Source organism: Carcharodon carcharias, chromosome 30, assembly GCF_017639515.1.
Source record: "Carcharodon carcharias isolate sCarCar2 chromosome 30, sCarCar2.pri, whole genome shotgun sequence".
NCBI lineage: Eukaryota > Metazoa > Chordata > Chondrichthyes > Lamniformes > Lamnidae > Carcharodon > Carcharodon carcharias.
The window spans coordinates 13,368,906-13,390,878 of NC_054496.1; the positions used below are offsets into that span (position 1 = coordinate 13,368,906).

The 21,973-nt window shown below is 46.7% G+C and overlaps 1 protein-coding gene across 2 annotated transcripts in view; it reads left to right on the forward strand.

Annotated features, from left to right (window-relative positions):
* zgc:158403 (tetratricopeptide repeat protein 39A) overlaps nt 1-21,973 on the forward strand; it is a 73,549-nt gene that overhangs the window by 38,098 nt on the left and 13,478 nt on the right. For both annotated transcript variants that reach the window (XR_005941710.1, XM_041177376.1), the window contains exons 4-12: nt 639-715; nt 5,434-5,501; nt 7,734-7,798; nt 9,764-9,863; nt 10,823-10,888; nt 12,477-12,585; nt 13,923-13,990; nt 17,301-17,360; nt 19,035-19,196. Coding sequence is in view for 1 of the 2 variants with exons in the window: in XM_041177376.1 (XP_041033310.1) it covers nt 639-715; nt 5,434-5,501; nt 7,734-7,798; nt 9,764-9,863; nt 10,823-10,888; nt 12,477-12,585; nt 13,923-13,990; nt 17,301-17,360; nt 19,035-19,196 (775 nt within the window). In the remaining variant the exon portion in view is untranslated. The remainder of the gene's footprint in view (nt 1-638; nt 716-5,433; nt 5,502-7,733; nt 7,799-9,763; nt 9,864-10,822; nt 10,889-12,476; nt 12,586-13,922; nt 13,991-17,300; nt 17,361-19,034; nt 19,197-21,973) is intronic.

The following is a 21,973-nucleotide window of genomic DNA, read 5'->3' on the forward strand; positions in this document are numbered from 1 at the left end:
AATGTGTACAGTTTTGGTCATCTGACTTAATGAGGGAGATACTTGCATTGGAGGCAGCTCAGAAAAGATTCACTAGGCTGATTCCTGGGCTGAAGGGGTTGTCTTATGGGGAAAGGTTGAGCAGTTTGGGCCTATGCTCATTACAGTTAAGAAGAATGAGAGGTGATCTTATTGAAATATTTCAGACTCTGAGGGGGCTTGAGAGGGTAGTTGTGATGTTTCCCCTCATAGGGGAATCTCGAACTAGGGGGGGGGGACAGTTTCAAAATAAGGGACCTCTCATTTAAGATGGAGATAAGGAGAATTTCTTCCCTTGAAGGGTTGTTAATCTTTGGAATTCTCTTTCTCAGAGAGCAGTGGAGGTTGGGTCCGTGAATCTAGTCAAGGCTGAGTTAAACATATTTTTGATCTACGAGGGAGGCAAAGGGTTATGGGGAGACAGGCGGGAATGTGGAGCTGAGGCCACAGTCAGATCAGCCATGATCTTGACGACTGGGCAGAACAGACTTGAGGGGCCAAATGGCCCTACTCCAGCCCCTCTCTCCTGTGATCTCATGTGTGCTTGTGCCTGTGGACGCTCCAATTCCAGGAGTGCCCAACTGGAAAGTTTGCCTTAATCGGCCGCTTGTTCCCAACAGGTTTCGGAAGAAGTCGACCGTGGTTGGTTCGCTCTCGAGTCTTGTGATCAAACCAGCTGGTGACCACTTCACAGAAGGTTTGTGTTTGTGCCACTGCTTAGAAAACGAAGCTTTGTGGAGACGAAGCCGCTTGCTTCATTTTCCCTACTAATCACTCAAGGTTACAACAACTTGTATTTATATAGCGCCTGTAACATCGTAAACCATCCAAAGATGCTTCTTCGCAGGAGCTTTCATCAGACGATATTCGACACCGAGCCACGCAAGGAAGTATTCCGGCAGGTAACCAAAGCTTAGTCAGAGAGGTAGGTTTTAATGGAGGGGAGAGAGGTGGAAAGGTTTAGGGAGGGAATTCCAAAGCTTAGGGCCCAGGCAGCTGAAGGCAGGGCCAGCAATGGTGGAGCGATTAAAATCAGGGATGTGCAAGGGGCTAGAATTGGAAAAGCGCAAAAAGGAGGCTATTCAGCTCATCGTATCTGTGCTAGCTCATCATGTCTCCCTTTAACCGCTATAAATATTCTTTGGTGCTTTTGTTTGTGCCACTCAGAGCTGCCTCGGGTAAACCTTGAATGGTACGATCGGTGCCGACAGCTCCACTCAGTTGGGAGGAGCCTCGGAGCTGAGCACGACCCTCTCTTCGTCCAACCCACTTCCCAAGGATACTGAGGCCATTTCCTCACCTGTATCACTGGCCCCTCGGAGATTAGCAAACTCCAGCACCGATTGGAAACCTATTTGGGCCCAGGGAGGCTTACAGGAACAGGAGGAGGCCATTCAGCTGCTCAAGCCTGTTCTGCCTTTATCATAGTGGTAGTTCAACTCCCCATTTACCTGATTTGGTTCCATAAGCTTGAATAGTCTAGATGTGCTTAAGGGTAAGTTTAATTAAAAACATCATGTAGAAAGGAATAGAAGGATACGTTGATAGGGTTAGAAGTAGAGTATAGACCAGATGGGCCAAACAGCCTGTTTCTGATCTGTAAATATTTGGTAGTACCCTTGCCTAACATGCAGCTTCCAATTGAACTGTTCAGCCTCAACACCTACCTGGGGGGCCGGGAGAGAGTTCCAGATTTCCCACCCCCTTTGTGTGGAGTGGTGCTTTTGGACATCTCCCTTAAACGACACAGCTCAAATTTACAGGCTGTGCCCCCTCCTTCTGGACTGCCCCCATCAGAAGAAATAGTTTCTATCCACCCTTTAATCATCTTAACCACCTTAATTGGATCATCCCTTAATCTTCTCTCCTCAGGGGAATACATGCCTAGCCTATCCAGCCTGTTGTTATCGTTTGATCATTACTGGTGAACCTGCTCTGCAGCCACTCTGAGGCCAATATAACTTTCCTGATGCCAGAACTGAACACAGTGACTTCTTACGTGTTTGATACAGCTCGAGCATAACCTCTACCCTTTTGTACGCGTATTGTATTCCGCATCCGGGACCTCCCCAGAACTCTGTGTCTTGAGTATAAAACTGGGTGATTCACCCACTCGGCTATTAGTGCAGATCAGATATACGATCAAACCTTGTATTGTTCTCTCATTTGCAATCTTCTTTGTTATGGCGATCCAGTATTTTTAAAAAAATTTGTTCATGGGATGTAGGCATCGCTGGCTAGGCCAGAATTTATTGCCCATCCCTAATTGCTCTTGAGAAGAAACTGTTGCAATCCATGTATTGTGGGAACACTCAGTGCTGTTAGATCTGTGGCATTTTCTCCCTACTCTGTCAATCAGCTGTTTACATTCACTAAATGTGTGTTTTTGAAGGACTGTAGTGCAATCTTAAAGGTCCACTCTCATCATGGAAAAACATGTGGCAAGTTTTTTTTCATTGGTTTGTTTCCAAGAATGCATTGCAGTGATCGAAGCTGATTTTAAAATGCGTCACAGGTCGGTTCCCATTGAGTGGGGATTACTATAAAAGCTGCTTGCATTAACAGGGGGCCTGTTAACATAGCAAAATGTCCCATGGCGCTGCACAGGGGTTAGGACAGAGTTTTTGGAGGAGCCCAAATATGCAGAGGGTGGAAGATGGAGGACCAGCCAGAGCTGCATTGGAATAGCCAGATCTGGAAGCAGCAAATGCATAAGTGAAGGTTTTGGCCACAGACGAGCTGAGGCAGGGACAGAGGTGACAATGACAGCCTTTCTGTCACAAATAAGATGAGCCAACTGGTCCCTTTTTGCACTGTATTAATCTGTTAGTCCATCTCTGTCCCAAAAAACACCTTCTGCAAAAATAACTTTCCGTAATGAAGGTGCACTTCCTTTGTTAAAGATCGATGTTGGTTTATCAAAGTCCATTAATGCAAAATTCAATCCATTGTCAGTACTGCATCAACGTCTAGCAGCATTGCTAGCAGCAGGGCCAGTATAATTAGCCTCTGATAAAAACAAAAATCAAACCAGCTTATATTTCACCCCTCTCCTAATATTCACTCAGTTCTGTTGAAGGGTCATGAGGACTCGAAACGTCAACTCTTTTTTTCTTCTCTGCCGATGCTGCCAGACCTGCTGAGTCTTTCCAGGGAATTCTGTTTTTTGTTTATAATTAGCCTCTGGACTATCCCAAACTCTGGGCACTATCCATCAGACTTCCTGCTCCGATGGCTCTCCGGTGACACCTGCTGGTTGTGTGCGTCAGGAGTGGAGGAGGCTGAGACGCCCCTTTGCGTCTCATTGGGGCAAAGCTTTTGGCTGAGCGGGTGGGCGTAAAATGAGGCGCGATGGCCTCAGACGAGCGTTCCCAACGTCATTGCGCACTCGTGTGCGTGTGTGTGTGACATTGCAGTCGGCGGGCGATCAAGGCCATAAAATTAACAATTAAATGGAAATTTTCACTTCAGGCGGCCTTTGGAATTTTTATGAAGCTTCATCCACGGGTGAGGTTTCCGACAGGAACTAAGAACACAATAAAAACGTTCGAATCTCATTTATGACACGTCCCTGCTCATGAGGCAGAGTCACCTGAGGGGACAAGTTTTTTAACGTCTTAAAAGTTCTTTTTTTTAAAAAAAAATGTTTGCGGTTTTTAAAAACCTGCAGCTCCCCCTAAGGCAGCTCCGTTCCTTCAGTTGGGGGTGGGGGGGGGTGGTGGGAGGGGGGGGGGGATTTCAGAGCACACCCTCGCGCACATGCCCCAACTTCCACGCCCGCCCTCCTCCTCCTGCAACCAGGCAGCGCCCCAGCATCGCTGCGCACGGTCCTTCACGCTGTCTGGCCGTTAACTGGCCGGCGTGAAATCGAGGTGGGGGGGACCCCAATCGCGGGCGGTGGTCGGCTACGTAACCATTCCCGGGGTCCCCCACCCACCCGCCCGCCCAACGGGGTTAAAAATTCCTGCCCATCGTCTGCTGAACTTGAGCCGCTGGAGGTTACCTGACCACTCGGACAATGTATTGGAGAGAGACGGGGACCAGTTCCCCAGCAAGAGTAGACATCTTTTGGATGGTGGGTATGCGAGCGGGGAGGAGTGGGGGTGGTGGTGGTGGGGAGTGGGGCCGATGGTGGTGGGGAGAAACTGCTGAAGGGAAAACAGAAAGTTAATTTTTTTCCAGAAATTCTTCTGGTGAATTTTTTGTTCTAATCGTCTTCAAGGTAAGTGGATCTCGCCACAGGGAAACGAAATGATTCCAACATTGCCCCCCCGCCCCCCAACAAGATCATGTTTAGCACACTTTCGATACAGAGTAAAGCTCCTGCATTCACACCTTCATGAAGAAAAGGAGCAGGAGTAGGCTATACAGCTCCTTGAGACCGCACCTCCGTTACTAACAATGTGCTTCGTTCTCAATAAGAAAAGGCAAGTGATCAACATGCTGTAGGGCAACATCTAGGGGTCGGTGACTCATGGAGGAGTTTTTACACTGACCGTGTGATACTCAACTTACTGTGGTTGTATTTTTATTTTGGGAAGACAAAAGTAAAGATTTGCATTGACTGGGCGTCTCGAAGTGCTTTACAGCCAATGAAATACTTTCTAAAGTGCAGTCACTGTTGGAATGTAGGAAAGGCAACAGCCAATTTGCACATAGCAAGCTCCCACAAACAGCAAGGTGATAATGACCCAGATAATCTGTTTTCATTTTTTGATGAGAGATAATTATTGGCCGGGACATCGGGGAGAACTCCCCCCGCCGCCCCCCCCAACCCCGAGCTTCTTCAGAATAGTGCCATGGGATTTTTTTTACAGCCAGTGGAGCAAGCTGATGGGTCCTCAGTTCAATGGCTTATCCGGCATTGCAGCACTTCCCTCAGTGATGCACTTGGGGTGCCTGCCTGGATTTTTGTGTTCGAGCCCTGGAACCCAAAAGCTGCGGAAAATGCCGGAACCCAGGCGATCTTTTTATTTTGCCCGTAGGCTGTGGGCTACCCTGGCAAGGCTGGCATTTATTGCCCAGGCCTGGTTGAGCTGAGAAATTGGTGATGGGCCTTCGCCTTGCTGAACTGCTGCAAACGATTGTTGGTGCAACTTATTTCACAGGAGGCAAAGAGTTAATGCGATGGGGGACTGGAGTCACTGGGTAGGCCAGGGGAGGTAGTGATGACAATTCACTTCCCTAAAGGACAACGTTGAACCCAGTTTGGGTTCTTAAGGCATTCGGAAATTTCCGAGGTCATTATTGAGGCAGCAACCCATGAATTGACGATTCTGAAACTTGCCTTAACCACGACACCATCAGGGTGCGCCAAATGACTTGTTCCATTTAGAATATAAACAGCAAACACAGGATTGCTAGGGTTAATCATACCTGCCTGCCTCTGATTAGATGCTTCAATTTGTTTTACAGAGGAAGTCCATGCAGAGGTCTGCTATGCAGAGTGTTTATTGCAGAGAGCAGCCCTCACCTTCTTACAGGTAAGAGTGGGAAACTCATTATCAGATAAAGCAGCCTGATCCAAATACAGTGGCCAACGTCAGCCCTTCCTTTTTGACATTGCTCTCTTAAATATTTTTTTCTAATTATAAAGCTTTCGTTTGCCCTCTTAGGTGGATGTAAAAGATCCCACGGTGCTATTCGATGAAGAGCTAAGGCATTCTCCTCGGTGTCCTGGTTAATATCCATCCCTTAAACATCAGCAAAACAAAAACCCTAGATTACCTGGTCATTATCACATTGCTGTTTGTGGAAGCTTGCTGTGCCCAAATCGGTTGCTGCATTTTCCGACATTACAACAGTGACGACACTTCCAAAATGCTCCCTTAAAGCGCTTTAGGACATCCTGAGGTTGTGCAAGGTGCAAGTTCGTTCTTTAAAGATAACACATCCAAAGGTGCTATTGGTGTATCTCGCTCTGCTGCAGATGCAAGGTAACCTGAAGAGAAAGCGAACTCACTCATTCAGTGCTGGGTGCTTCTGACCTAGAGCCATACTTGAAAACATTTTACAATTTGTAAAGTTTCCTGATCAAACAGCATTAATTCTGACCTGTGTGGCTGGGCTTACCCAACAAAGCCTTGGCCTTAGAGGGACACTGATAGTGGCAGAAGATTTCACTGAAGACTAAATGCGAAACAATCATGCTCATATATAAACAGCATATCATCCCAGTTACCATTAGCCATGTAATTTGGGGAGACGGTGGCATAGAGGTAATGCCACCGGGCTAGTAATCCGGTAGGCCCAGGCTAATTCTGTGGCGGGACAGGGTTCAAATCCCACCATGGCAGCTGGTGGAATTTAAATTCAATGAATAAATCTAGAATATAAAAGCTAGTCTCAGTAACGGTGATCATGAAACCATCTTCAATTGTTGTCAGAACCCATCTGGTTCACTAATGTCCTTTAGGGAAGGAAATCTGCCATCCTTACCTGGTCTGGCCTACATGTGACTCCAGACCCACAGCAATGTGGTTGACTCTTAACTGCCCTCTGGAATGGCCTAGCAAGTGACTAAGTTCAAGGGCAATTAGGGATGGGTGACAAATGCTGGCCAGTGATGTCTGTGAAAGAATAAAACTAAAATAAAACATGTATTTGTAAATGTGTTATATGGAAATGACATTTTCTCCTGATTTCTTCCTAATCTTTTCTTTTGGGCTATATACTTTTATACTGGTCAGCTGTGGGATATTAGTGACAGAGACTTCGGCCACTCCCTGATTACAGTGAGATGTTAACAGCAATCTTTCTATTTCTTAGGGCCCATCATGACCATTATGTCAAATCCATTTGACATACAACCCTAACAATAAGTGATGGAATTAATTTTAACCTCGACTCTAGAATCTACAACCATTATTCAAATGCTTTGTACCACCCAATTCCTAATTAATTGAAAAAAAATTATTTCGTGGGATGTGGGTGTCGCTGGCTAGGCCAGCATTTGTTGCCCATCCCTAATTGCCCTTGAACTGAGTGGCTTGCTTGGCCACTTCACAGAGCATTTGAGAGTTTAAAATCTGGGGAGGCGCAAGAGGCCAGAATTGGAGTACAGAAATCTCAGAGGGCTGTTGGGCTGGAGGAGGCTGCAGAGATAGGGAAGGAATCCACCACTAGTCTCACTGCAATGGGCTCTTCTTATGTGTGTGGCAAGGCAATCATGTACAATCCTATCCAACCTGCAGTCCGTACACACTCCCTTTCCAACTAGTTCATAGACTGGGATCAGGAGATCAAACATAAAATTTAAAAAAAAATTTGTTCATGGGATGTGGGTGTCGCTGGCTAGGCCAGCACTTATTGCCCATCCCTAGTTGCCCTTGAGAACTGAGTGGCTTGTTAGGCCATTTTGGAGGGCATTTAAGAGTCAACCATATTGCTGTGGATCTGGAGTCACATGTAGGGCCAGACCTGGTAAGGACAGCAGATTTCCTTCCCTAAAGGGCATTAGTGAACCAGATGGGTTTTTAGGACAATCAATGATAGTTTCATGAGACTAGCTTTCAATTCCAGATTTATTAATTGAGTTTAAATTCCACCAGCTGCCCACATCCTCAGAGCATTAACCAGGACCCCTGGATTACTAGACCAGTGACATTTAATAATTCTACCCTCTAAATTATGATGTACTTGGTTCTTTTATGCATATCAATACAGAAACAGCACAGTTGGTGTGGACTTCTCTCATCCGATCTTTGTGTTTTCAGGATGAGAACATGGTCAGCTTTATCAAGGGTGGAATTAAAGTCAGGAACAGCTTCATGATTTACAAGTGAGTTCAGGTTTTTATTTCCCATTTTACATTTGTAATTTTCTCTCTTCCCCCACCCACACTCAAAAATTTTTTTTTTTTGTCTGTTAATTATTGTGAAGAGCCCTGGGATACTTTACTCTTTTAAAAGTATCAAACCATCTTCCGCTTGTGGTTGAAGGCTGAACCAGGGGCCTTAAATATGATATAATTGCAAGTAAATCCAATCGGGAATTCAGGAGAAGCTTCTTTACCTAAAGAGGGGTGAGAATGTGGGGCTCGCTACCACAGGGAGTAGTTGAGGCCAATAGTATGGATACATTTGAGGGCGAGCTGGATAAACACGTGAAGGGGAATGGGAGAATATCTTGATGGGTTTAGGTGGAGAAGGGTGGAAGGAGATTTGTAGGAACCGGAGGAGGCCATTTAGCCTCTCGAGCCTGTTCTGCAATTCAATGAGATCATAGACAATCCGTGACCTAACTCCATATACCTGCCTTTGTCCTGTACCCCTTCATAATCTTGGTCAAAAAGATGTTCAATCTCAGTTTTAAATGTAACAGTCAATCTAGCATCAATTGCTATTTGTAGAAGAGAGTTCCAAACTTCTACCTCCCTTTGTGTGTGGAAGTGTTTCCTAATTTCACTCCTGAACGGTCTGGCTCGAACTTTTATACCCTGCCCCCCCATGCCTACCCTCCACAGCCAGCAGAAGTAGTTTCTCTGTACCCACCCTATCTATTCCATTTAATGTCCTGAAAATTTTGACCAAGTCATCTCTTGGCCTTCTAAGTTTTAGGGAATGCAATCCTAATTTGTGTAATCTCTCCTTGTAATTTAACCATTGGAGTCCAAGTATTGTCTGGGTAAGTCAATGCTGTACCCCCTCTAGGCCAACATAGCCTCCCTAAGGTGTTGTGCTCACAACTACTCTCAGTCCTCCAGGTGTGGTCTAACTAGGGCTTTGTAATAGATCATAAACACCAGCATAGACCATAGAAACCCTGTTTCTGTACTGTAAATACTTTGTAATATAAATGCAAGTCGCTGTCCCTTGGGTGCTGGTGAGAAGACATTGTTCACTCTCTGTTACTTCATGCAAGTTGTCATTCTTCAGGTATGAACCTTTGTGGCTTAGTGGGCTTATCGACCACTACGGCATCACAGATAAAAGCTAAATACTACAGACGCTGGAAACCTGAAATAAAAACAGAAAATGCTGGAAAAGCTCAGCAGGCCTGACAGCATCTGCGGAGAGAGAAACAGAATTAACGTTTCGTTAACTCTGTTTTTTCTCTCTCCACAGATGCTGTCAGACCTGCTGAGCTTTTCCAGCATTTTCAGTTTTTATCTTGGCATCACAGCCTGGCTCCATCATGTCATCACCCAGTCTCCAGTAAGGGGGCACTAGATAGAGTGCAGTAGAATCCCTGGCTGATACCAACCTCCCTATCTGGGGTTGGGGGGGGGGGCGGTGAGGTATTGAGGCTAATTGGAATATCCAGACTGCTGCCCTGGTGAGATCGATTAACTTGGCATAATCCAGAAACTGGGCCGTCTAGCACCCAGCTCCTCCCTCGATCGACTCCCCCAACACTGGCAGAGGCTTGAGGTTCTTTTTAATTCATTCCTGGAATGCGGGCAAGGCTGGTCTTTATTGCCCATCTCCAGTTACTCTCTGAAGGCGGTGGTCGGATAACTCTGGGGCATCCTGAAGCTGTGAAAGGTGGAATATAAATGCAAACGATTTCTTTCTAAGCAGGACTGCCACTTCCAGGCTCACCGAAAACCTCTGTTTTGTTGCAAATTCATTGTCGATCTGTGGACTTCATTTCCAATCAGCTACTTTGCCAGCTCTTTTTGTTTTTAATTTCAGGGAGCTGTTTTATGTTGGAGTCTGCCCCACAGCTGAGCGCAGAACTCACTTTTCTGCTGAGTTCCTGCCTCACTCGAAGTCCTAATTTTTTTTTCCCTTTGTGATGACAGGGAGCTCCACAACTTTCTGCAGTCGAACCTCTTCAGTAAAGGACCGAATCACTCGCATTTAGAAGGAGGTGTTTCTTTGGGAATCGGGGCGTTTAATCTGGTAAGGTCGAAACTAGAAGTGACCTTGCGTCCAAAGTGGGGGAGGCTCAAGGCAAAGGGGAAGTGTTAGAACTCTCCATGGCCACGGGCGGGGCAGGAGCACGGAGTAGCTTGTCGTTGGGCCTGAATTCGGGCTTTCCTTAATGGTGATTTAGATTCAATCACATACCAGTCACCCAGCCCTGGCTCAGCGGGGAAGCACCCTCCCCTCGGACTCAGAAGGTGGTGGGCTCACGAGAGAGGCAATTCAAAACCTGAGCCGATGCTTTCAGTGTTGAACTGAGGAGGGGGGTGGTTTCGGATGAGACACTAAACCGAGGTTTGTGTCCACCCTCTCAGGTGGACCTAAAGGGTCCCATGGCCTTATTTCAATGAAGAGCAGGGATGGATTTCCCCAGTGTGCCGGCTCTTAAGTCTATTTTTGCCCAAATTTCTAACTGTAACACGAAAGGTATCCATCAGCGAGCAAAAAAAAATCCCATAATCTCAATTAGAAGCACGAAGATGGGTTGGAAGCACCCACACTGGATCTGGAGCGATGGATGGTGGTGACAGAGGCTCCAACGTTGGTGTACGTTGGAAGGATTTCCAGGGTCGACGCTCAACGTGTTTAGCCCACGTTATGAACGCACCTTATTTGCCCATCAAGTCCTGGGGTGAGACTTGAACCCAGATCTTCTGGCTCAGAGGTAGGGACACTACCCAGGTGCTTTTACACAAGGTACACAAGCTACGCACAAGGTGCTTTTATTTGCATTTATTCCATGCTGTCCCTGACTAGGAAGCTCTCGATGCTGCTACTTGGTTGCCAGAAATTGGAAGCTCTTCCAATTCCCCTCCATAGCATCCCTCAATAGGAAAAACAGACGGTAAATGGTCAGGTAACCAGGCATTTGTGAAGTCACCTGGTCTTTTGTGACAGCCTCCTTTTTTTGACTTGTCTTTTGTTTTTGTCTTTAGACGCTGTCGCTGTTCCCCACACGGATCCTGAAATTGTTGGAATTTGCTGGCTTCTCTGGTGACAAGGTAGGGTCTAGATCTTTGGCCACTTTCACCTCGAAGGGAGGTCACAAGGGACCTTTTGTAGACATACACGTGGGAGTAAGTGGCGAATCCGGGGCAGTTACTCCAGGGTGTGCCGGGGTACACAAAGCAGGAATGTCGGCTGCAACCGGTGAAAGGAAAGTTTAGGATGGACACAAAGAGTGACCTCTTGGTGAATGCTGTGTGGAGACGAAAACCATTGACCTGTTGAAGAGACGGGTGCTGTGATGGGGGGATTGTAGCATTTTATCATTGATGGATGAGTAACCTCTTAATGTAATTGTCAAAAAAAGCCAGACATGACGTAAGGGGAAATGTTTTTCCTCAGTGAATTGTTATGGTCTGGGACGCACTGACTCTTAAGGGTGAGGAAAGCAAAATTGGAACTTTCAAATGGGAATTGGATAATACTTGGAAAGGGAAACATCTGCAGGGCTGGGGAGAGAGCAGGCAGACAGGGACTAATGGAGCAGCCCTTTCAAAGAGCCAACACAGGTACGATGGGCTGAATGGCCTCCTTCTGTGCTGCATGATTCTAAGAGCTGAGACCCTGATGGACCCGTGACTTTGTTAATTAGAGAGATGACTGTACTCGTGTGAAACAGTCCCTGTTCCTCTCTTTGTCAATTAGTTTGAATCATAATTGCCTTGGTTAACTGAAGTATATTAAATAATGCATTAATGAATGCATCTGGCATTCTTCCCCAGCACATCTTTTCTGAAGAGATATAAAATGAGTACATGTTCTGTGCTGTGATCTATTATGAAAAGGTTTGAGAGGTTAAATGGAAAAAGATAATATTCACTTGCCTGCAAAATGGTAACAAGGAAAGGTGGGCAGGATTGCTATCTGAAGTATAAAGTGGGAAGTTCAAGGGTAATTTTTTTCTGTTCAAGGGTTATCAGGAAATTGAATGCTTTACTGCAGGTGGTGATCTGAGTTTTAGATAGCTCCTGCAATGTGACACACTGGAAAACCCCAGTGTCTTGTCTCATCTGAGATCTCTAAGTTCCTCCAATTCTGGCCACTTGTGCACTCTCGATTATCAATGCTTCACCATTGGTGCCTTCAGCTGCCTAGGCCCTAAGCTCTGGAATTTCCTCTCTAAACTTCTCCTGCTCCTTTGAGACCCTTCTTAAAACCTACACCTTTGCCCAGGTTTTTGGTCATCCCTCCTAACACCTCCTTGTGTGGCTCGGTGTCCAACATTGTCTGGCAACGCTCCTGTAAAGTGAAGGGACATCTTATTAGTTAACCGTGCTATATAAATGTGAGCTGTTGTTGCAGTTTTTTTTAAAAAAAGCCTACCTTCACACACACACATTTTTCCCCCTTTTGTGGGGCTGTGGGGGAAGGATTGTCAGCCCATTGAGCTGAGTCTCGAACACTCCTCCCCTCACCAACAGGAGTGGGATCTGAGCCTGGAGTGGGATTTGAACCTAGAGCTTCTGGTCTGTAGCTAGGGATACTACCCACTGCACCACAAGACCTCCTACTGCCATAGGTTAAAAGTAACGACTCAAACTCCTTGTGCTCTGAGTCTGATGTTGCTGGTGTATTTTCCAACAGGAATATGGTCTGTCCCAGTTACGTGATGGAGTGCTGGTGCCTAACCTCCGGGCCATTCTCTGTGTCATGCTGCTGTTGTGCTATTATACCTTCCTTACTTTCATACTCGGTAAGAGAAAACGGATTACCTAAAGATTTATTTGAGCCAGGCTCCCATCGCCCTCGTAACGATAACTTGAGAGGGGAGGCGCTTCTTAAGGGATCTTCCCCTCCCCCTTGTCCCTATTCCTCCATCCTACTGCCAGCTAGCAGAGAACACAGTGACAGGCCATTCGGCCCCTCCAGCCTGTTCTGCTATTCAAAAGATCAGGGCTGTTCTGTATCCTAACTTCACCCACTTGTCTTGGCTCCATACCCTTGGGGGGGGGGGTGCGATTTCCCAGGTTTGTTTTCTTTTGTTTCCCAAGTTCCATCTGGAGTTTTTGTTTTCTTTGTTCCTTTGGCAAGGCTGGCATTTGTTGCCCATCCCTAAGTGCCCTTGGGTTGCAGAGGGCAGTTAAGAGTCAACCACACATTGCTGGGATGGGGGTCTGGAGCCATGTGTAGACCAGGCCAGACCGGGTAAAGGGTGGCAGGTTCCCTTCCCTGAAGGGGCATGAGTGAACCCCGATGGGTTTTTTTTTTAACAACAATCAATGATAGTTTCACGGTCACTATTACTGAGATTAGCTTTCAATTCCAGATTTATTAATTGAATTCAAACGCAACCAGCCACCCTGGTGGGATTTGAACAGGACTTTTGACTCTTGTGCGCGCCCGGCCGCTGATCGAAATATTGCACGAGCGCGGGAGTGAGGTCGGGGCGCTTGCCCGACATCGCCATGTGCTATTTTACACTTGAGCGGCTCAGGCGCCGAGCTAAAAACTCTGCCCTTGGAAACGATAGTGAATTAACATTTATTGCTCTTTTCTTGGGATGTGAGCATCCTTGTCAAGGCCAGCGTTTGTTGCGCATCCTTAGTTGCCCTTGAGAAGTGGTGGGTGAGCCGCCTTCTTGAGCTGCTGCAGCCCATGTGGTGTAGGTGCACCCACAGTGCTGTTAGGGAGGGCGTTCCAGGATTGTGACCCAGTGAAGGAACAGCGATTATATATCCAAATCGACATGGTGAGCGGAGGTGGTGACTGTCCTATGCGCCCTACCGTCCTTTGACCTTCTAGGTGATAGAGGGGGTTTGGGAGGTGCCGTTACGATTGTTAATATACAATTAACAGCTTTATTTAATGGAAGCTAATATTTCCCAACTGGGCGGCCGGCCTTGTGAACTGCTGCTTTTCTCCAGGTGGATTGTAACTTGCTGGTCTGCGGGTTCCCTCGGACATATTCCCGTGGAGTGCTCTGAAACTTCCCTTGGGGAGAGCAAGTTGGTGGTTTAATCACAGGCTGTCACTTGTAGCCAGACTCTGAAATGCTGTTTTCATGGTTGCTTTGTTTCCTCTTGGCTTTAGGAACAGGAGAGGAGGAAATCACTGATGCAGTGGTTCTCCTTCAGCCTTACCTCACTCGCTATCCCAAGGTAGGAGCTGCACCTCCATTTTGTTTTGTCTTGCTTATAATGTCGAACCAATAGCCATCCATTGATATCGTCTGGCGTCTGGCCTGTCCCTTTAAGGCCACTACATCCTGTGGGAGGCCCAGGGGCAGGATTTTGGGTTTTGAGTTGGGACCTCAATGTCAGGGTCAAATGGGGGTCATGACCCCCGCACTGTGTGGGCAACAGTCACCAGGCAGCGACTTTCCCTAAATTGGTGATTTACGTGGACACAGGGTGCGCTTGTTGTCCAATCAAGGGTGGTGGGCAGGCTCTCAAAGCTAGAGGGCCAATCCAAAGCCATTCTCCTACCAAAGCTTGGTAAGGCTTTTAGTCTGATCCAACCCACATCTGTTTAATTAAATAATGGTTCTGTAACTTACCACTACCCATTCATAAATTCTGGGCTAATTCCATGGATAACTTGTAATAGCTGCAACACTTACATTGTTTTTAAAATTAATTATTTATTTACTTGTTCATAACTTTTTTTTTTGCCAACTGTTGTTCTGCTCAGGACATTTTATGTTGAAATAAAATGTCTGCATCTGGAATATTGTGTTTAAGAAAGGATGTACTTGCATTGGAGGCGGTACTGCGAAGATTCACTAAATTGGCCCCTGGGATGGGGGGGTTGGCCAATGCTGAGTAAATTGGGTTCATATTCTCTGGAGTTTAGAAGAATGAAGATGATCTCATTGAAACCTACAAAATTCTGAGGGGGTTTGACAGGGTGGATGCTGAGAGATTGTTTCCACTGGTCAGGGTATCTAAAACGTGGGGGCACAGCCTCAGGATAAGGGGCCGATCCTTTAGGACTGAGGCGAGAAATTACTTCACTCAAAGGGCTGTGAATCGTTGGAATTCTCTACCCCGGAGGGTTGTGGATGCTCCAATGTTGAAATACATTTAAGGCTGGGATAGACAGATTTTTGGTGTCTTGGGGAATTAAGGGATTATGGGGACCAGATAGGAAAATGGTGTTGAAGCCCAAGACCAGCCATGGTCATACTGAATGGTGGAGCAGGCTCGATGGGCCGTGTGGTCTACTCCTGCTCCTAGCTCTTATGCTCCTATGTATATTGCTGAAAAAAGAGCCATATCAAAGCTTTTTGTACTGCTTTCATCAAGACACTTTGCAAAAATACCAATATAAGGGTAAACAACAATTAATACAGTATGTAAAGAGAGTGCTAAACAAAATAAGTGACAGCCATTCACTGACTCATTCCTCCGGGCAATGCCTTGACCAATCAGGGTCAAGCTGCCCGGTTTAAATTTCAAATAATGCTTGGCAGTTAACTGTCAAGTCACCATCACTGGTGCATTCCCCATGGCAATGTCTTTACCAATCAGCACTCTCTTCACGTACAGTATTAATTGTTGTTTTCCCCTTATATTGGTATTCTTGCGAAGTGTCCTGATGAGTGCAAGATGAAAAACTTCAACGCATCTCTTTTTTTTCAGCAATATTCAAGTTCTGTACTACCAAATGACTATCTCCTATGTATATGTATATCTGGCCTTGGAAAGTTGGGTCCCCAACCCATCCTGCATGGATTAAGTGCAGCTTGCAAACCCATGTCTTTTACTGACTGTACACCTGGAGTGTTGTGTGCAGTTTTGGTTTCCTGATCTAAGAAAGGATATACTTGTCTTGGAGGGGGTGCAGCGAAGGTTCACCAGACTGATTCCTGGGATGGCAGGATTGTCGTATGAGGAGAGATTGGGCCGACTAGGCCTGTATTCACTGGAGTTTAGAAGAATGAGAGGGGATCTCATTGAAACGTATAAAATTCTGACAGGGCTGGGCAGACAGGATGCAGGGATGATGTTCCCTCTGGCTGTGGGGGGTGTCTAGAACATGGGGTCACAGTCTCAGGATACGGAGCAGGTCATTTAGGATGGAGATGAGGAGAAACTTCTTCATTCAGAGGGTGGAATTCTCTACCACACACAAGGCTGTGGAGGCCAAGTCACTGAATATATTTAAGAAGGAAATAGATAGATTTCTAGACTCTAAAGGCACCAAGGGGTATGGGGTGAGAGTGGGATTATGGCGTTGAGATAGAAGACCAGCCATGATCGTATTGAATGGCAGAGCAGGCTCGAAGGGCCAAGTGAGCTACTCCTGCTCCTATTTTTCTAAAAGCTTCTATTGTTTTTTTGTGTTGACTTTCAAAACTGGCTTCTCAGTGCAGTTTGATGCGTGGGAAGGTGGGGGAGGATTGCAAGGAAGTTAGCTCTGGTTGATACTCTATACTTTGGCAAGCAGAGGAGTGTTAGACTAAGCCAGGGGGTGAAATATGTGCTTAGGTGTGACCTGCTCCCCTTCTTCGAGGCATTGACGGTCCCATTGATCTTATCTTGGCTGCCAGTAGCAATTGGGCCACAGTGCTGCCGGTATTCTCTCCAGGGTCACATGTGGCCATTTCACCAGTCCTCATCTCCCCTTCCCCCTTCCGATCACTAACATCTCACTCCCTGCTGGTGCTACTCGTGTGTGAGAAATTCCAAGAACCTAGGGGCCGGAAAGAGGTGGAACATGGGAACAGGAAGAGGCCATTTAGCCCTTTGAGCCTGAGGCTGATCTGTGACCTATAATCATATACCTGCCCTTGCCCCATATCCCTTTGACACGTTTGGGTTAATGAAATTTACCAAGTTCGGCTTGATTAATTTGATCTAGCGTCAATTTCCCTTGGCAGGAGAGTGTTCCAAACTTCTAACATCCTTTAGGCGTTTTCAAATTTCACTCCTGCAAATTTTTAGACTGTTCCAACTAGTCCTAGTCTGCCCAACCAGTGGAAATGGTTTCTCCTGATCTATCCTATTTATTCCTCTTAATATCCCGAAACCTTCGACCAAATCACCCCTTAGCACTGCCCTCTGCTACTTTGCCCCAGTGGTTGTTCTCTCAGGTGTGAGTCTCGGTGATGGATGTTGGTAGGTCCTTTTTTTTTGAGCACGGAGGGTTTTCCTGTCTTCACGTGTGCGCCATCCCTGTTTGGTCGGAAGCGAGGAGTGACTTTCCTCAGCGTGCCAACCCTCCAGGATTGTCCTGGAGTTTCCTGGACCGTTACCGCGAGTAACCCCCAGAGAGGATTCAAACAGGCACTTAAAAAAAAAAAGTTTTCTTCCGGCTTCTCATAAAAACGATGGTGGGGGAGGCTGTTCAACTGGATGGGGTAGTTGGAGGCAGGGAGGTCATGTGATGCACTCTCCAGAATGCAGCCAATCAGAGTTGGCTACTCTGCGATTTGCCAGTGAGATCCTGTTGTTGCTTTTTCCACAGGGGGCGATATTCTTGTTCTTTTCGGGGAGGATTGAAGAAATCAAAGGGAACCTTGATGAGGTAAGAACCCTCCCTGTGAGGTGGACTCTGTGGCCGGGGCTCGTACCCTGTCAGCCATGGCTCAGCGGGTAGCACTTTTGCCTCCAAGTCAGAAGGTTGTGGGTTCAAGCCCCCACTCCTTCTTGAAAAGACGCAGGCTGATGCTCCAGTGCAGTACTGAGGGAGTGCTGCACTGTTGGAGGTGCTGTCTTTTGGATGTTAAACCGGTGGCCTTAGAAGATCCCATGGCCCCTTGTGAGGAAGAGCAGGGTGTCCTGTATCCCTGGTGTCCTGGCCCGTATTTCTCCAGCAATCAGCATCACAAAAATAGGTCATGGGTCATTGGCACATTGTTTGTGGGAGCTTGCTGTGCACAAATTGCTTTTCCTAAATATCTCCTAATGTAGCTTGGTGTCAAATTTTGTTTGCTAATAGGCCTGTGAAGCACCTCAAGATGCAATTCGACAATAAACATGTTATGTTGATGCAAGCTGTTGTTCGTAATAATGTTCCTTTTCTGAAACAGAGTATCCTCAAACTCATCAAGAGCAAGTGGACGGGAGAGCTAAGAGTTTATGTTAAATTTCTTTTTTATTCATTCAAGGGATGTGGGTGTCACTGGCTGGGCCAGCATTCATTGCCCATCCCTAATTACCCTTGAGAAGGTGGTGGTGAGCTGCCTTCTTGAACCGCTGGAATCCCTGTGGTGTAGGTACACCCACAGTGCTGTGAGGGAGGGAGTTCCAAGATTTTGACCCACGACAGTGAAGGAACAGCGATATATTTCCAAGTCAGGATGTGTGGCTTGGAGGGGAACTTCCAGGTGGTGGTGTTCCCATGTATTTGCTGCCTTTGTCCTTCTAGATGGTAATGGTCGTGGGTTTGGAAGGTGCTGCCTAAGGAGCCTTGGTGAGTTTCTGCAGTGCATCTTGTGGATGGTACACACTGCTGCTACTGTGCGTCAGTGGTGGAGGGAGTGAATGTTTGTGGATGGGGTGCCAATCAAGTGGGCTGCTTTGTCCTGGATGGTGTCAAGCTTCTTGAGTGTTGTTGGAGCTGCACTTATCCAGGCAAGTGGAGGGTATTCCATCACACTCCTGACTTTTGTCTTGTAGTTGGTGGATAGGCTTTGGGGAGTCAGGTGGTGAGTTACCGCAGAATTCGCAGCCTCTGACATGCTCTTGTACCCACTGTACTTATATGGCTTGTCCAGCTCAGTTTCTGGCCAATGGTAACCTCTAGGATTTTATTAATGGGGGGATTCAGCAATGGTAATGTCATTGAATGTCATGGGGTGATGGTTAGATTCTCTCTTGTTTGAGATGATCATTGTCTGGCACTTGTGTGGAGTGAATGTTACTTGCCACTTGTCAGCCCAAGCCTGGATATTGTCCATGTCTTGCTGCATTTGGACATGGACTGCTTCAGTATCTGAGGAGTCACGAATGGTGCTGAACATTGCGCAATGATCAGCGAACATCCCCACTTCTGACCTTATGAGGAAGGGAAGGTCATTGATGAAGCAGCTGAAGATAGTTGGGACTGGGACACTACCTTGAGGAACTCATGGGTAGGAACTCCTATTAAAATGGAGTATCTTCTGAAATACTTGTTACTAATATCACACAGCAAAATTTCACCCTATCTGAAGCCAGACTGTACGGTATTGTAACTTCTACTGTGTGTTTGATGTAGGCAATTGGAAGGTTCGAGGAAGGGTGCGCTGCACAACAAGCCTGGAAGCAGTTCCATCATATGTGCTACTGGGAGCTGATGTGGTGCTTCACCTACAAGCAGCTGTGGAAGGTGGCCTACTTCTACGCTGACCTCCTCAGCAAAGAGAATCGCTGGTCTAAGGTGAGGGACCCGCTAATGCTTGAGTGGCTGGTGGGTTTAAACATTTGATCTCGGGAACACCCTATGCTCCAAGAATGATGGAATGGAGATTCTCCACATCATCAGCCTCTGTTTTTAATGAGGAGGTGACCCATTAGAGGGTTTTAAAATGATGACTGGAAGTAGAGAAAGTGTTTCCACTTATGGGGAGATCAAAACTAATTGGCAACGAACATAAGACAATAAATCTAGCATAATAAATATTATTGTATAACAAATCCAGTATAATAAATCGGCCCATCTCAGAATCCTTGAAACTGGAGCGGAGGCAAGTCAAACTTGATCCTGAGGTAGGGCCTAATAATAAGATAAATCCTTAAGTGGCTCGGTGTCATTCTTTTGTTCTATAATGCTCCTGTGAAGCGCCTTGGGATGATTTGTTACATTAAAGGTGCTATATAAATATAATAGGGAATTCAGGGGAAACTTTGTTACCCAGAGAGTGGTGAGAATGTGGAATTCACTACCACAGGGAGAAAGGGATAGAAAGATATGCTGACAGAGTGAGATGAAGTAGCTTGGGAGGGAGCACATGTGGAACACAAACACCAGCATGGACTGAATGGCCTGTTTGTGCGCTGTAAATCCTTTAGCAATGTGAGCAGCTCTCAAGTACAGAGCCACGGGGAGATTCACCAGGATGTTGCCTGGGATGAAACATTTAAGTTATGAAGAGAGGTTGGATAGACCTGGGTTATTTTCGTTGGAGCAGAGAAGTCTGAGGGGGTGACCTGATCGAGGTGTACAAGATTATGAGGGGCATGGACAGGGTGGATAGGGAGCAGCTGTTCCTCTTAGTTGAAGAGTCGGCCACAAGGGGACACAAGTTCAAGGTGAGGGGCAGGAGGTTTAGGGAAGATGTGAGGAAAATCTTTTTTACCCAGAAGGTGGTGACAGTCTGGAATGCGCTGCCTGGGAGGGTGGTGGAGGCGGGTTGCCTCACATCCTTTAAAAAGTACCTGGATGAGCATTTGGCACGTCATAACATTCAAGGCTATGGGCCAAGTGCTGGTCAACGGGATTAGGTAGGTAGGTCAGGTGTTTCTCGTGCCGGTGCAGACTCGATGGGCCAAAGGGCCTCATCTGCACTGTGTGATTCTGTGAAAGGAAGTTGCAACGGGAGCTCTGGGGAGCTGGGATAACTCTGCTCCCCTCCTCCCACCCCCACCCCCCCTCCTCCAGGGCACTTTCTACAGCCTCAAGAGCAAGCGAGGGAGACAATCCAAGCACTGAATTGTGGCACATCCAACATCCTGCAACCAATCATGTTTTGAAGGAGACCCAGAGTCCCAGAGAACGACATGGTGGGGGAAGTGCACAGTGGCGTCATCAACTCTGGCTGGGTGTATTCCTGGAGGTTTTGTCATGTGACCTGTCTCCAACCACCCTGCCCCCCCAAATCCTACCATTGGTCCATTCTCCAGACTGCCTTCCCATGGCTAATTAGGAAGGGAACAATCTCTGTTTCTCAGTGGGATTAATTTTGACTGTTCATGAAACTGCTGGCACCATGGCAATGTCCCTACCTTTGGGCTAGAAGCCCTGGGTTCAAGTCCCGCTTCAGGAATTGCTGGGCGTGGAAGGTGCATTTATAATGTGGACAAACAGGTTGAGAATCAACCTGTAAGTCCTTCCAATACACCTGATGGTCAGCAGATGGAAACGGCAAACCACTGCCGCACCTTGCCACGCATAACCATGGAGCAATCGAATGGAAGTCCATGGTCACCAAGGCCCTCTTAGGCCATGGTATCTGAATGAAGAGGAGGCTCATGAAATGGCTCTATTCTCCATCTTAAATTAAAAAACGTTAAAAAAGAAACCTTTTTAAATGCTGTATTGTATTTCTTCCCAGGATTTGCTCCCAGCGCTCCCTTGGGGGGTTAATCTTCAATATTTGGAGATGCCAGGATAGTCAGCAACTCTACACGTGGTCCCTGGGTAGAGTTATGTTTTAACATGACCCTAAATCAGTCCCTTCAGTCTGCTTCTCGGTGCTTTTTTTGCCTTTTCTGTAGCAGTTTGGTACAGTGTCTTGCTCGGCCTTTTCAGAGGGAAGTTAAGAGCCAACCACATTGCTGTGGGTCTGGAGTCACATGTAGGCCAGACCAGGTAAGGACAGCATATTTCCTTCCCCTAAAGGACATTAGTGAATCGGATGGGTTTTATGACAATCTGATAGTTGGTCACCATTAATGAGACTTTAATTTTTTAATTCCAAATTTTATTAATTAATTGAACTTAAGTTCCACCGGCTGTGTAGTGGGATTTGAACCTGTGCCTCCAGAGCATTAGTCCACGCCTCTGGTCCACTAGTCCTGGAACGCTACGTCACTGTCCCCTTCTCAAGGGCAGCTAGGGATGGGCAACAAATGCTGGCTTTGCTAGACCGGTGCCCACATCCCATGAATGAGTTTAAAAACGGGCAGTCCAAGATCTTGTGGAGATTAAGGTCACCTTAATCTCTTTTCTAACATTGGTGTGTTTGACTTGCTGGCCTGCATGTCTACAAAGGAACATCAGGCCTGCTGATGGAGATTGGACATTGGCTATTTTTAAAAAGATTATTCATGGGCTGTGGGTTTTCGGGCAAGGGTGGCATTTATGCCCCATTCCCGGTTGCCCTGAGTTGGCGCTGGTGGGGCCACCATTCTTCAGCCACTTTTTGTAGTGGCTTTGATGAGGACGTAGGAACATAAGAAATTGGAGCTGGGGTAGGCCATTTGGCCCCTCGAGCC